The sequence below is a fragment of the Rhododendron vialii genome, chromosome 10a, assembly GCF_030253575.1.
Source record: "Rhododendron vialii isolate Sample 1 chromosome 10a, ASM3025357v1".
In the NCBI taxonomy this organism is placed as follows: domain Eukaryota; kingdom Viridiplantae; phylum Streptophyta; class Magnoliopsida; order Ericales; family Ericaceae; genus Rhododendron; species Rhododendron vialii.
This window is the reverse complement of record NC_080566.1, coordinates 9,643,389-9,659,032: the sequence shown is the minus strand read 5'-3', so window position 1 is coordinate 9,659,032 and position 15,644 is coordinate 9,643,389. Positions and strand designations below refer to the sequence as shown.

At 38.1% G+C, this 15,644-nt stretch overlaps 3 protein-coding genes across 8 annotated transcripts in view; all 3 read left to right on the top strand.

The window, feature by feature from the left end:
* Positions 1-243: 243 nt before the first annotated feature.
* LOC131304097 (U-box domain-containing protein 15-like) lies at positions 244-4,501 on the top strand. Of its 2 annotated transcripts, XM_058331202.1 has the most exons (3): positions 296-806; positions 3,110-3,902; positions 4,304-4,501. In XM_058331202.1, the coding sequence occupies exons 1-3, from the start codon at positions 535-537 to the stop codon at positions 4,352-4,354; spliced, it is 1,116 nt and encodes a 371-aa protein (XP_058187185.1). In that variant the 5' UTR covers positions 296-534; the 3' UTR covers positions 4,355-4,501. The 2 variants fall into 2 exon arrangements, with proteins under 2 accessions (XP_058187184.1, XP_058187185.1); XM_058331201.1 differs by lacking the exon at positions 4,304-4,501 and having other exon boundaries at positions 244-806; positions 3,110-4,225.
* A 3,770-nt stretch (positions 4,502-8,271) lies between these two features.
* On the top strand, positions 8,272-11,224 carry LOC131303827 (probable aquaporin NIP-type). Of its 4 annotated transcripts, none has more exons than XM_058330860.1 (5): positions 8,272-8,564; positions 9,302-9,526; positions 9,902-10,103; positions 10,544-10,601; positions 10,807-11,224. In XM_058330860.1, exons 1-5 carry the CDS (start codon positions 8,427-8,429, stop codon positions 11,015-11,017), a joined length of 834 nt encoding a protein of 277 aa, XP_058186843.1. In that variant the 5' UTR covers positions 8,272-8,426; the 3' UTR covers positions 11,018-11,224. The 4 variants fall into 4 exon arrangements, with proteins under 4 accessions (XP_058186843.1, XP_058186845.1, XP_058186844.1 ...); XM_058330862.1 differs by having other exon boundaries at positions 10,544-10,641; positions 10,807-11,001; XM_058330861.1 differs by having other exon boundaries at positions 8,273-8,564; positions 9,902-10,099; positions 10,540-10,641; positions 10,807-11,001.
* A 3,031-nt stretch (positions 11,225-14,255) lies between these two features.
* LOC131302634 (protease Do-like 7) overlaps positions 14,256-15,644 on the top strand; it is a 32,729-nt gene continuing 31,340 nt past the window's right edge. Inside the window, exon 1 of one of the 2 annotated variants that reach the window (XM_058329375.1) lies at positions 14,256-14,710. In XM_058329375.1, coding sequence (XP_058185358.1) covers positions 14,500-14,710 — 211 coding nt within the window. In that variant the 5' untranslated portion in view covers positions 14,256-14,499. The remainder of the gene's footprint in view (positions 14,711-15,644) is intronic. The other variant, XM_058329373.1, reaches the window with a different exon arrangement.

Here is a 15,644-nt window from a genome sequence, read left to right as displayed (position 1 = left end):
TGTGTTCGGGTATCCGTCCATTGGTATTCGACTGATAATTATAATTCTAGTGCATTATTGGGATGATTTGGTTTCATGAAAAAGAAAAAGAAAAAGAAATCTAGTGCATTATTGTCTCCAAATCAAAAAATTCAGATACGCAACGGAACCCGTTTGTCAATTGTCACGTAACCGAACCCAAAAGGCACCAACTGTCGACTCAACCCCCCATAAAATCCGTTGAAAAAAGCATCTCCACAGTGTAACTTGTAACTGTTGCTTAACGCCACCGCACCCCTTACGTTTCCTCTCTCTCCACCTTACACTTCCCCCTCTCTCTCCTCCCCCCTCTCTCCCTAAAATCCCCTCCCCTCCCCTCCCCTACCAACCCTCAAATCTCTCTCTCTCTCTCTCTCTCTCTCTCTCTCTCCCTCCCCTCCCCTCCCCTCCCCTCCCCTCCCAACCCTTTAATATCTCTCTCTCTCTCTCTCTGTATTTTTGTATAGCTTCTAGTCTAGGAGTATATAACAGTACAGTCTAGACAGACACCTGGATATGGAAGTCGTTGCCCCGAATTCCGACGCGGACGACACCCCGCGAAGGATCTCGGCCGTCCGCGAAACCCTCCAGCTCATCCAATCGGACGACCCGAGTTCGAAGATCGAGGCGGCGAGAGAGATCCGGCGGCTCACCAAGACCTCCCACCGGTTTCGCCGGCAGTTCTCCGCGGCCGTGGAGCCGCTCGTCGATATGCTCCGGTGTGATTCCGTGGAGGCCAACGAGGCCGCCCTCCTCGCTCTCCTCAATCTCGCCGTCAAAGACGAAACGTAAGTACCAGTATATTTTTATGTATATATATAAATCCCTTTTTTCTCATCGGGAAAGAAAATTTTCATTCATTAACAGGATAAAAAATTAAAATCGGAGTGCACTTGGGTGCCAGGGATAATGAGATCAGGAATTCAACTCGTGCTAATCTAATTATTCTTACGATACTAACTTTCACCGATAAAAAAATAATACTAAAATCGGTACATCAAGACTTGCAAATTCTCAACCTACGTCCCCAGCCTCACGAAGATTTCATTCTAAAAGAAAAATTCCTATTTATAGGGATGTATGAACATATATCTTATGTCAATCAGGCTAGGGTAATTGAGTTCTTTGAGTTCTGCGGCTGAACTGTAACCGGTACAACTGTTGCGTGTGTTGAATTGGCTGAAGAATTTTACTCCCTCTGTGCCAAATTACTTGTCTTATGCGAAAAGTCGTGCGATTTTTGGATTAAAAAATAAAATACGTACGTGCATAATTTTGAATTTTGTTCACCAAATTGAAGAACTCACAGGGATGGAAGGAGTACTATTTTTGGGGTTAATTTTGTATCGTTATTCATGATTACATATTTTTTTATCCCATTTTCTGTTTGGTGGGAAGGAAAGGAATGGGAAGGGAGGAGGGAAAAAAGGAAGTCAATTACGTTTCTTATGCTTTAGCCTTTTGGGCTTGTTTATGTTTCCAAAGAACTGCTAAACTGATTTTTAAGTAAACGAAATATTGTGTGGGCTCAATTGAGTACAGCTTTTGTTGTTGTTTTTTTATTTGATAATACTATCTGGCCAGCACAAGTGCATCTTGACTTATTCATGAACCAATCACACTGTCAACGAGAGCAAAATTTAGGCCCGGCCAATCCGCCACAAGAGTTAATAGCACTTTGCTGCTGATTTGTTGAGGACAAGGATAACTATTGAAGTACAAACTAAATTGATTGGCAAGTGTTTTGGGATGGTCAAAGTAAACTGTTAAGTTTGTAAATTAATCTTAGTCTCATGGTTTGGCTATTGGATAAGCTTTGGATTCTAAAACATGTTTCTTTTTCGCCAATTTTATGTTTGTCCGTAGTATATTGTGTGTCCAATGGTCTTCAATTGGTGTTGTAGCATCGGATGCTTTTTGTTGCAGACTAGTTTGGTTAAGAGGTAGGGTTGTTCGTTTCCTCTCAAAGTTGATCTTTCTTTTGGCTTAGTGTCTTTCCCTTTACACATCCTTTCTTCTTACTTCTTGTTGAAGCTATTACATGGATTCTCTTGAACAAGAAATAAACTCTTAACACTTATCTTGAATCCCATAAATAGTAATGGCATAAAGTATGAGATAGGTTACCAAAAGTAACCAATATGATGAAACTTTAACTACATGGTCACATGGTTGAATACAAAGAATATTAACCTAGTTATTGGACCTTTTATTGTCATGCTGTAATCGCATGATTTTTCTCTCACATATTATAGTGAAAGTTTAAAAGCAAAGTGACTCCTTTAATCCTGTCACAATGTGGGTTAATGGAGAAACTAAAGTTGTTTAGAGCTAGCCATTTCTGGACCCATTAGTGGGTATACCCTCTTTTCTGCTCTACTAATAACTTTTCCCTCTTGACTTTATCCATTATTTAGCTTACGCTTTGAACTCTCTCTTTTTGTTCTTTTCTAACTGGGTATTTGGGCCAGCTTGTATACACCTCAACTAATCCCGATACTTTGAAGTCTTGTGAAGAGTAGATGTTATCCTTCTCAGGCTCTACTCCAGCTGTTACTAGATTAAGCTAAAAATTGCGCATCGCCTATTTGACATATTTTACTTTTACTACAGTGTAGTATGATTGCCTTTAAAGGCTTGCTTGAAATCAGAATTGAAAACCATGTGATGCTATGATCCTCTGGTCTACTTACAAGCAACGGTCAGACCAGAACTTTATTACACCCAGAGTGAGTACAGTTATGCTCTCTTGGCTGATAATCGTTATGGCATATGTAGCCTATGGGCTGGTTTGAAGTGTAGACTCTAGTTAAACTCGAACATTAGTTCTTCATAGAATTCTTGATTGTAGGAACGTGAAGGCAGGTACCTCCACGAATGGAGTTACTACTTTTAAGGAACGCTTAAACAAGTATTGCATTGTAATAATTTTTTAGATAACATCTTACTCGTAATCTCACTTGGTTTATGTTTTTTATTGTGATTTGAATTGACTGCTCTTCTCTAGCTGATAGTCATGTGTTTGGTTGATGACTTCAAGAACTTAAAACATATCAAAATTTCTCTCTGATTTTCATTTTACAATCTGCAGAAATAAAACCTGCATAGTAAATGCTGGTGCCCTTGAACCAATCATCAGTTTTCTACAGTCGGAGTGTCCAAATCTACGGGAGCACGCAACGGCATCTCTACTCACTTTGTCTGCTTCCTCTATCAACAAGCCAATTATAGCTGCTTCCGGTGCCATCCCTTTCCTTGTTGAAATCCTAAGACATGGTACTTTAGAAGCCAAGGCCGATGCGGTGCTGGCACTTTACAACCTCTCAACTCACTCGGACAATTTACCCTTAGTTCTTGATGCAGCACCAATTCCTCCGTTAGTTGACCTTCTTAAAACCTGTAAAAAATCTTCAAAAACAGCTGAAAAATGTACCGCTCTTATAGAATCTCTAGTCGGTTTTGATGAGGGAAGAACTGCATTGACTTCTGAAGAAGGTGGAGTGCTTGCAGTGGTCGAAATCCTCGAAAGTGGGTCCCTTCAAAGCCGGGAACACGCGGTAGGGACGCTTTTGACAATGTGCCAGATAGACCGGTGTAAATACCGGGACCCGATTCTGAGAGAAGGTGTAATCCCTGGTCTTCTTGAGCTCACTGTGCAAGGAACATCCAAGTCTCAGTTGAAAGCACAAACGCTTTTGAGGCTATTGAGAGAATCTCCTTATCCGCGATCTGAGCTTCAACCGGAGACGTTAGAGAATATAGTTTGTGATCTTATATCTCAGATTGAAGGTGAGGATCAATCTGGGAAAGCTAAGAAGATGCTAGCGGAGATGGTTCAAGTTAGCATGGAACAGAGCTTGAGACATTTACAACAACGGGCTCTGGTATGCACCCCAGCTGATCTGCCTATTCCTAGTTGTGCTTCTGAAGTTTCTTCAAAATGATTGTTTGGTGCATCAGTTTTCCATTTTATTCCCTTTACTTTGTTGTATAATACTACATGTTTTGCGAGAAGAACTTTGTGAGATAGGAAGGAAATAAGGTTTAGCGAAGAAGAATGCCAGTCCAGGCCCTGTGATGGTACCGGGTGACTGGTCTAGTGTCAATAAACTTAAAATTGTATGAGGTTGCAATCCATAGTTTTGTAGTTGGTTCCCTGTAAATTAACTTCTGCATTTTAATGTCATATACTTGTTTTCTTTCTCCTTTTCTTGGCTGCCATGGATGAAGAACAATGGTAGCTTCACATAATTTACTATCTTGATGCGTTCTTCTTGTGTGGCAGACTGCGTTATACGGACATGGGTGTAAGTATCGGGTGCTGGTGTGTATCTAGGTGTCAGACCCATGAGATTGCTATACGGCCTTGGCAAAATAGCATTGTACTCCTTCAACTTTCTCATCTATTTTAGAGGTCAAATCGTGTTTTATACAACTTAGAATGTAAATAACTCACTTCTGTCATTTCATAGCATATAAACAACACAAACACATACTGCATTCATTGACAACTTCAAAAGCATCTCATCAAAATGTCGATGGACCAGCTCAAGGGCTAACTATGTATCAAGACTTGCCAACTCATCGTTTTTCTTCTATCGGTTGAAGCCGAATCGGCGGAAGTTTTGTACTAGTATATGGTACATGTTTCACATCCTCATCTAAGTGAAAAGTGTTCGATACGAGTATTTACATCATAGAAAAAAAAAATATCAAAAACAGTTGAAATGTAAACTGAATGTTTGGTGTTTCAAACAAGAATGTGTTTGGTGGTGGTGGTGCCATTAGGTGAACCTTTCTAAAATCCTACTGGTGGGTCCAAAGGACTCCAATCTGAGGTTTGAAGTCACATTGATGTCAAAATCTCTTTCTTTGGAATTTTCTTTTGTTTGGTGGATGTCATGGCCACAATCCCTTTCGGAGAAAGACAGGAAATGGAGTTGCTTGTTTTCCTTTGCCTAATTTTCAAATTAAGTTTCTGTGACTGTGACACAATTAGAAAGTTTGAAACATGTAAAATGGCTGGACATTTAGAAATCTCTCACCCCCATGCTAATTCTAATTAGAATGATTATTATTATTTTTTTTAGTGGAAAGTGCTAGAAATGCATTCGTATGAACGAACAGTCTACAAGGGATACAACGAGATACAGTACAACGGATTAAGTACAAAACCAAATGTACTACAAAGACAAAAATATGAAAATCTGCAAAAGCTCCGGTCCAAAACGTTGCCTCCCTTGCAGCTGTGTTAGAATAGTTGTGCTTGTAGTTTGAGGATGCTGGGCAGGGATTCAATTTCAATTCAAGATTATCTCGTGTGACATCCCATGTGACGTAACATGAAACCCACGAAGGTTTCATTTGATGACGCGAGACGTTTATTTTCTAGATCTTGAAATGTACGATATCCATGGGGGGGAAAATCAGGTTGATCGATGCTGGATGAACCATATTGTCTTAAGAGCAACGGAGCAGTGTTTGTGATGTGCATAGGTGCACTACACACTTGCTGTGGACCCAATATGGGGCCCACCCAAGGTCCCGTCGTTGATCTAAATTGCTCATTTTGTTCGTTTTATCGAGTAGGTAGTCCACGAAAAAATTCAAATTGATTGGACATCGGTACCTGTGTTCTCAGAAAACATTCGTCTTGTGGGAAAAAACAGCTGTGAATGATTTTTTATTGGAAGGTATCGACACCGATCGAATAGTCATCGATCTCCAGTGGTTCTATTGGAATCCTAATAAGTAGTAATTCTCTCTAAACCCAATTTCTCTTCTCTTAACACTCCTGTACTCGGCATTTAACATGCGATCTGCTCAATTAAAACTTGTTAAACTTCCAATCAAGCTTGAATAACTAGGCAAGAGAGGATTAAATCAAGAGAGCATAAAATCAAACAACGAATTGAGCTGATTTATTGAGCACCAAACAAGGCTCAAGGGGGAGTAGTTTGTCGAGCCAAACGGTAGTGTTTTGGACGAACAATATGCATGCGGACCGTGCCTCCACCAGGGTCCCCGAATCCCCGTAAAACCCGACCTAACCTTCTTTCTTTCCTCCCCACTCCCCAGCATATCCAGTTGATTTTGTCTTCTTTGTTTTTTGGCCAAAAGTTGAGAGGTAGTATTCATCAAAAGATCCCCATGGGGGAAGGTTGGAAATTCACAGATCAGACTCTCCAACAGAAAGAGCATATAAGCGTATAGATGCGCCGCCTTACAGAATGAGAAAAAATTCTCCGAAGGAGGACAAAACCCCCCAAAGGAGGACAAATCCCCCCAAAGAGAGGACATTATTAAAATAAATAACAAAATAAAAGAAGCACCGACGAGACATCTACCGCCACTCTTTCGCAATCACTTTGATAGACTCGTAACCACAACCTCTGCTTCACAAAATATCCAGTTGATCTCTTGATGGCACAGCATATTCAGTTGATCTCTTGTTGGCACTTCGTTGGCTTTGAAAGTCAAACAATTTGAACTCCTTTGAGAATTGAGAGAGCCGTTAAAGTCCAAAGAACACAGTAATTTGTTCAAAGAATAAAAAAATTAGTGATGATTAATTGCATGTATAATCTGCAACACCGATTTGATAAGTACCTTTTTTTTTAATCATACAGTAGGATGTTAGTATATTACGGAGTAGTAGAGTTTAGATTATTACGGAATGTCAGTGTGACTCTTTTGACTTGCCTGAGACCTCGCATGTTGGGGACTTAAATGCGCACTTACGACGACCGTCTGAGCTACAGTCCAATTTGATAGTACTTTAAAGTCATTGTGATTGCGGTGAATGCAGGCATTTATTCACAAAATTCGGTATCTTTAATGTCTTCCCTTATTATACCTGCCTACGAAGAATAACAAAATCGACTTTTTCTTTCTTTAATTTATTTCCTTCCATTTTCATGTGGAAAAATGAATATTTGACTTTACCTTTTCTTCTTCCCTAATCCACTACCAAAATATAGGAACGAGCAGTATGCACATTGAAGTCGTGGCTATAAATATTTATTAAAAACAATGCTAATTTAGTTAATAGTAATAGTAGACATATAAAATCTCCACCTCCTTGGGAGTTTTTCTTTTTTTTTTTTCTTATCCCAGGTCAGTTCGTATCAATTTGCAGCGCCGGAATTATAAATTTCACGGATTACATCTCTTATCTAATTAATTTGGACGGAGAGACTTGCCACTCCAATATGTTTTTTAGAGAAAAATCTTGTTTTTATAGTTAGAAAATATGTTGTACGAAATACTCCAAATTTTGTACGCTTCCCCAATACAATTTTGAATTTTGCAGGAAATCAGTAATAAGGAAGTATAAAGGGTGACCTAAAATAGTACTAGATTCGTGTATCTTCTCTTCTTAATTAAAGATCCCCATCCAAGAAGGCAAAAATCTTAACGAAAAAGGAATATCGATCATCTTCCTTTTGAGAAACTTTTGTGTATCCTGGGGATACCAAACTTGGTATCCCCTCCGTTTTGTTTCTCGTTTTTCGGCCATTTTTCTATCACATTTTGATGATCGGCTCCGTTTATTTTGTAGAGTTCGGTGAGAACCTTATTCATATAAAAATCATGTTCATTGGACTTTTATTTGATATATGATCTGCACACATGATTATTGAAGAAAACCAAAACTGGATCCAAAACCACACTAAATCGGAACCCAGTTTTGATTTTTTTGCAATTTTCATGTGTGCCAATCATGTATCAAATAAAGTCCGATGAATGCGATTTTTGGTATGAATAAGGTTCTCACCGACTCTACAAATGAACGGGGCCGATCATCAAAATGTGATCGAAAAATAGGCCCAAAAACGAAAAACGAACCGGAGGGGATACCAAGGGGCTTGGTATCCCCGGATACACAAAAGTTTCTCCATGTTTTTACCCATTTTGTTTCGCCTAGTTTTTTTCCCAAACACTAAACCGATTTCCAAACTAAAATAAGTACTTATTTTTTGAATTAAATGTGACGTATTGTGAGAGAATGACCTGTTTAATAGAACGAAAAATAAGTACTTAAAAAATAAGAATTTTAGTGGAACGGGGAATATATAAGGGTTCAATTTTGGATTATCCCAAAAATTGAAAGCCCAATGGTCAAAGCAAAATCTTTTTTTGTTTTTTATAAGTAATGGTCAAAGCAAAATCAATAAGAACGAAAGGTTGAATTGTCGATTTGATCCGAACAAAATGGTCTCATCTCATAAGTAAATATTCACCTATCTTATCCATTAGACAGCTTGTATTTATCTTCTAGGGAAAGAGGATATATTAGAGGCACATCATCGATCTTCCTTCCCATTTGCATATCTATTTTAGGTCATCTCCATATTAGGGACCTTCCTTCTTTTCTTGAATTTCTTGGCATTGCATGATCATCGTGGATGGCGATAAAGACGGCTGACGAAGACGGAGGGGAGATCTCCAGGATTGAAGAGGGCGGATGCAGTACCGTCGCCCCAAAATGCAAGGAAAATGGTAGTCTTTGCTCGTCTACCTCGGTTGTTACCATGGCCCAAAAGGTTAGTCATATGTAACATCATCGTGATAAGCATGCTATGTAGCGTTTCGTCAAATTTGGGGAAAAAACTAAAGAAATTTCTTGAAGGTGTATGAAAATTGCAAAAATTTTAGTAAACCTAAAAATAAATTGTTTTTGTACTTGATTCAGGATATTGATATGTTCCATATGGTATTTCTTAAAGGTATACGGTATTTTGTTTTTATCAATCGTTACGTTGTGTATGGATCACTAATTTCTTGAAGGTTTTTCCGTGGAAAGGAAAAAAAAATTATGGAAACAAATTTATTTAATTAATTCATCATCTTTTTCATTAATGATTTTTACATTCTTCTTTTTTCTTCTTTCACGTAAACTTTTTCAGTAATGATTTTCAGATGTTCATATTTCCTGATTACTTTTTCTGAAATACCTTTACTAATTACTATGTATTGTTCCATGATGTTGGACTAGTTCATAATTAATTTTATTTTTGGGAAATTTATAGAAATCGTCCTCCAAGTTTCGTAAGGACGATTTATAAAATTTATTGTTCCATGATGAGACTCGGTTGAAACTTGAGAGATGATTAATATAAAATTTTCAGTCTGAATACCAGGATATTTGAAATTGAACTTCCAAATTATTCGATTTATCAGTCTGAATACCATGATATTTGAAAGTTACGTCGTGGTTAATGATCACGATTTTTTTTTATACTACATGTCCTATTTTATGGGATTTTGTTTCTCTTTTTAGGTGATTGCTGAGGTGATCGGAACGTTCTTTGTGATCTTCTCTGGCTGCGGAGTCGTCGTCGTTAACAACCTATACGGTGGCACCGTAACTTTTCCGGGGATTTGTGTAACGTGGGGTTTGATAGTAATGGTCATGATTTACTCGGTTGGTCATATATCCGGTGCTCATTTTAACCCCGCCGTCACCATCACTTTCGCCATTTTCCGGCGGTTTCCTTGGTGGGAGGTGAGTTTTTCTTTTCAGAAATTCTGTTAAGGATGTGTCATCTTTTCACATCACCATCCTATAAACATAGAGAGAAACTTATTCACTACTCCGCCCCGTGAACTAGTTTTTACAGCAGCAACCAATCGTAACCGTCCAACTAACGGTTCAGATTTTAATGAAACTTTTCCGGGTAAAAGTTTAACTCTTTTTCGGAAAAATTTTATTAACATCCAAACCGTTCAAAACACTTTTGGATGTTCGCAATTGGCTTTGTAAACAATTATTAACGGCCTCCACTGTAAAAAAGATTTTCTGATAATAAACATATAAATGCATGAAACCCTTCTTTTTTATATATATGTATATAAACGTATACGTTTGACTTGTACGTAGGTGCCCATATACATAGCAGCACAAATAGTGGGTTCGATTCTTGCTAGTGGCACCCTATCCGTAATGTTCGACGTAACAAGTAAAGCTTACTTCGGGACTGTACCGGTGGGATCCGATCGCCAGTCTTTGGCCATTGAAATCGTCATCACTTTCCTTCTCATGTTCGTCATCTCCGGCGTCGCCACCGATAACAGAGCGGTACGTAATGTTTCCAAATTTTCCAACTAAAAAAATTGGTGTTGATCGAATGCCATTCAATACCTTATCGGAAAGCATTTATCTTGTAAAAAGTGGGAATAAGTGATTTCAATCCAATGTGTCCAGTACATTTTTTCCAAAATTAATGTGATCCGATTAATTATATATCGAACAACATCCTATCCTTTTTGCATACATTTTTCATTGATCAACGTTTTTCGTGCATGTCAAGTTAATATGCAACAAAAATATTCTTAGTCTCTAAAATATATGCACATTCAACCTTTTGCATGTCCTCCGTTAATTGAACTGTTAAGGTTTAATTAACGGAAGACAATTGTGATCAAGTGAACAAAATTTCTCAATTTTCTTATCTATATTTTCTTATCATATATGTCAAAACACTTATGTAGTGCGGACTCTTCTTCTATTTTTTCCAGATAGGAGAACTAGCGGGAATCGCTGTTGGAATGACAATAATGCTGAACGTATTCGTTGCCGGGTATGTTTGCAACATTTTACGTACAATTCAGAGTATTTCGGTCATTATGCGTGCGCTGTCACTATTACACCCTCGGTTGTATCACCAGAGACATTGCCTCTTTTTGCTTTCAAAATGATTCCAATGCACAGTTTCTGAAGATCTCCAAAGCAATTAAGTTCTGCTTTTTCCAAACAAATTTCCCTAAAAATTTTGAACTTTACAGGCCTATTTCCGGAGGATCGATGAACCCAGCAAGGAGCATTGGGCCAGCCATTGTTAAGCATGAATACAAAGGGCTGTGGGTGTACATAGTTGGGCCACTCTTGGGAGCAATAGCTGGAGGATTTGCCTACAACTTAATCAGATTCACAGAGAAACCCCTTGGGGAATTGGCAAAGTCCTCCTCATTTCTCAGGACCTTATCTAAGAGTTAATCACTTCTTGTTTACTACGTTTATTTTTTTAGGTGGATTCGTTCACCATTTTCAGTTCATGAAAGCAAAACAAAGTTTACAAATTCTCATTTAATTTGACAGCACTGTATTTTTTCATTCAATACAGTATCCTCAAAGAATTGGCCTAATTGTCAAGGTTTGAGATTTAAGGGCTTAATTAATTCCTCTTGGATTGTGAGTTCGAAACTTTTGTTGGCGTTATCAACTATTGTGGAGCAAGTCCATGTAGTATTTCTCAACTTTTAATCGGATGCCCGCTAGTGGAAGATGAGATTTTTAATTAGCTTGTCTCTCTCCTTATTAACGAAGGGATGCGCCGCCATGGAGAACAAAATTTTCACTAACTAATAAAATCATTTTGCAAGATCTTGGGATTTGGCCCAATAGTTGTGTGTAGCGCTTCTTAAGAGGGTGAGGTCTAGGGTTCGACTTCTATGGACAAATAGTTGGTCTCACTAATACTAACATTTTATCGTCCGGTAAAAAAATTAAAATAAAATAAAATAGAACCATTTTACTGTATATCTTTAGCACAGAGTACACATAATTTTTTTCCAAAGCAACTTAAAAACCAGATAATACATATATAAACCAGTAATGCTACACACACAGCATTTATGCACAGATTTTGTGCACAGATTTGTTGTGGGGCCCACTACGGGTCCCACATAAATAATCCAAACCGTTCATTAAATGTAAAACATTTTTTCAAGGGCCTCCGCAAAAAATCAGCTCAATCCGATACCTATAAGTGCTTGATTTAATCATCTAACTTTTCATTATCCTGAAATTCGAATGAAAAGTTAAATGATTGAATCGAGCATCTGTAAGTATCGGATTAAGTTGATTTTTTGCAGAGGCCCTTGAAAAAATGTTTTACATTTAATGAACGGCTCGGATTATTTGTGTGGAACCCGTAGTGGGCCCCACAACAAATTTGTACACAAAATCTGTGCATAAATGCTGTGTGTGTAGCATTACTGTATATAAACTTTGAGACTCCAATCAATATATAAAGAATCAAATAAATAGTTAAAGGACGAGTGAGGAATTATGTGCCACCTGGAGTAATAAATTTTAAAAATACCTGTGGCTACTAAAAGGGTTAAATCATACAAGAAGTAAACACTCATACTATGGCTGCGTTCTTTTGGCCTTAATTTAAATTTAACTTATTTTTTCTCCCTTTTTGGAACTTAAATGAAAATAAGTTAAGTTCATCCATTTTTCTAAACTTAAACTTAATTGCCTAATACACACATAATTACAATATAAGTTAAGTTTAAAGATAGGAAATAAGTTTAGTTAGAAGAATGGATTAAATTAGAAAAATAAGTTAAGTTTAAGTAAAGACCAAGAGAACACAGCCTATATCTTGAATACCATCGGAGATAACATCGTCAAATAACAACTCATAATCTTCTTCCATATTATATTCCCAAACAGCACTTTCTTGCAAGATTTATTCTGCAAATGTTTCTCAAACACTACGTCAATTCAAAATGCAAAATCCTTAATGAAATGGGCTCCCAAATGCCCTTTTTAATCATTGACACTATTTGTGACACTTGCCCGGAATTTTCCCATTCCCGCATTTTTTTTTGAATAAGATACAGCATTTATTACCGAAACAAAAACCAAGGAGATAGCCTTAAAATACAGACGAAAGAAGCTTATTTACGGCTTCATTGTCCTTTTCGGCAATCAATGGTTGAGATATGTTTTTAAACTATTACCGGTAATAAATATCTATTAGAATTAATAGTTTATTTTTAATCCGAACCGTCTAAAACACTTTTGGACACACGAAATGGAATGCCGTAAATTTTATTTACAGGAGGCCCCGTAAAATAAAATAAAAAATTCAATACAGACCACTACCTACCTATCTATGCAGGAAAACCAAAACAAACCAAACCAGTAAAAAGCTATACAGAACTCGAGACATCCAAAACGGGGAAACACATCCAATCTTAGAAGTCTTCTCCAATAAATATAATAAATGGTCACGACAACTGAATTTCAATTTGGGGTCAAAATTTTGTCCTTTTTAATTGAAACGCAAAATTTGTCCTTCGAAAAGAAATTCTATGTGTTTGGTGGAAGTCTTTAATAAGTCTTTCCGTGTGCAGGTTAATTTCTACCTTTAACACCATTTACGTGGCATTATTTGTCTTTTTCGTTTTCTAAATAAATGATCGTATCAGCTTACTCGCATTTTTGCTAATGTTGGGACCGTAAATCCACCTTTCACTATCATGCAAACGTGTCAAACGACTGACGAATCATGCTGGCATAGTTTTGTGTCAATCGTTCTTCGTTTTATCTCGTGCCTGCCCGTTTATTTAATCGTGTCGTGTCGTGATGTTTCTGTGTCGGTCCATCTCCAATCGAGTTTCATCGAGAAAAAAATTGTATGTAACAACTAAAAACTTAGTTTCTTGTGCCGTGCCCCGTTCCCGTGCCTATCTAGAACTATGTCGTGCCTGTGTCGTACCACATTTAAATGTGTTGTGCCATGCCTGTGCCAGCCTGACCCGTTTGACAACTATACTATCAGGGCTGCACTTGAAGTCGGAGGAAAGACTATGGATGAATTGACCTCAAAAGAGTTGATAGAAGCTGAGACTCTTATTAAGTGAGAGATTCTGAACCTAAGACCGTAATAAAGAGCAAATCCTTAATTCTAAAGTCTTGACTACTAATCCAATCATCGGATATTATTCGTTGAGAACTGCTATAGCCACTGACCCATGGGGTCCAGAAATTGCACCGACGGACATGCGGAGTTTACTCTGGGTCCCGCACGGATAACCCGTGCTGTTCAATAATTTAAAATTAAAATCAAGTGGGCTCATGAAAAATCAACTCAATTCGATGTGTGTAGGTACTTGATCCAATTATCCCATTTTTCATCCAATCTTTCCATTTTTCCTTATTTTTAAAAAATTGAAAGTTTGGATTGAGCACCTGTCCAGATCAAATCGAGCAGATTTTTCACAAACCCACGTAATTTCTTTTTTTAAAATTATTGAATAGCTCGGAGCCCCGCATGCCCATCGGTGCAATTTTGAAACCCCATGGATTGGTATCCGTAGGTTATCGCATTCGTCACACATATTATAACAAACCCTTAAATCCAAAATGGAACCTTAAAAAAGAACAAACTCTTAAGTCCGAAGTCCCAGAATCCAATCATCGGACACTTCGGCCCAGTTACCGGGAACTTTTCCCCTTCAATTATTATAACAAGTCGTCGCGACCAGGTCTTCGAAATGTCGGACGCCAAAGCCGCCAATTGACCATAAAGTCGACTCCTTTTCATCAGCAAGCCCGAACACACGCACTCTCTCTCTCAGTCTCTCTCCTCGCACACTCTGTAGAAGAGGGAGAGAGAGAGAGAGAGAGAGAGAGAGAGAGAGAGAGAGAGAGAGAGAGAGAGTAAGCTACCGATCAACGGCATGGAGATCGGTCCGGAGTTGAGAAAGAGTGGCGCGACGCCGGAGGACTGGCGGAATGCGCTGGGCAAGGTGGTCCCGGCCGTGGTGGTGATCCGGACCACCACTTGCCGGGCGTTCGACACCGAAGAGGCCGGCTCAGGCTCCGCCACGGGGTTCGTCGTTGACAAGAAGCGCGGGATCATCCTCACCAATCGTCATGTCGTCACGCCCGGTAGTTAATTTTCGTAATTAAGGCCTAGTTTCAAAAAAAAAAAAGAAAAGAAAAAAAAAAAAGTTCGTCTCTATTCAAATTTTGTAGCCATTTGTTAGTTTTGTATTAAATTTTTTTGTAATCGTTCGTCTCGGAACGAAAGAAATTAGAATTATTTTTTTTAAAACTTTTATCCAATTGTTTTTTAAAATCTCCCAGTATAGCATTTTTAGACCAACTTTTACTCTCGTCGAACAAACCAACAATTCACAAAACTTTAACCCCAAACCCCAAACCCAACTACTGAAAAAATACGATGACGTTTTCGCCTATTCCTACGAGCATATGCCTGGAATCGATCAAGACATTGTTCAACACAAAATTCCTCCCTATCCCGATGCCTAATTCGTAATCCGTCAAACAGAAATTAAGACGCATACGGCCCAATTGAGTCAAAACTCTGGAATGCGATTTTTGTTTTGATTAAACGGCTCTTTTCTATGAGAGGTTTCGTGGCGTGTCCATTAGAATATAGTGTATTTTCAATAGTATTTTAAACGGCTCTTTTAAGACATTATTCAATAGTATTTTAAAAAAAATTAAACGGCTCTTTCTATCCTTCCCTCTCTTCGCCCCCCTTATTTGCTTCTATCATACAGTGTGTGTGACTGTTTTTCATTTCAAAATCATACTATTGGGGTTGGTTTGCCCTAATTATATTTTTCGTCTTTTTATTGAAAAAGGTTTAGTTTTGCATGAAATTTATGTAGATTATTGATTTATCTCCACTAATTTTGCTAGTTTTTTTTTGTTAGCTTCTTGGCCCGTTGGGAATGTGTGGAAGCAAAAGAAACGTATGATTTTTCTGTTTTTGCATGTTAGGCTCATCCATCCAAGGACCTTGAGATGGAATTTGAATGTGGTTTGTGATTTTAATGACTCCTATGTTTGGTAT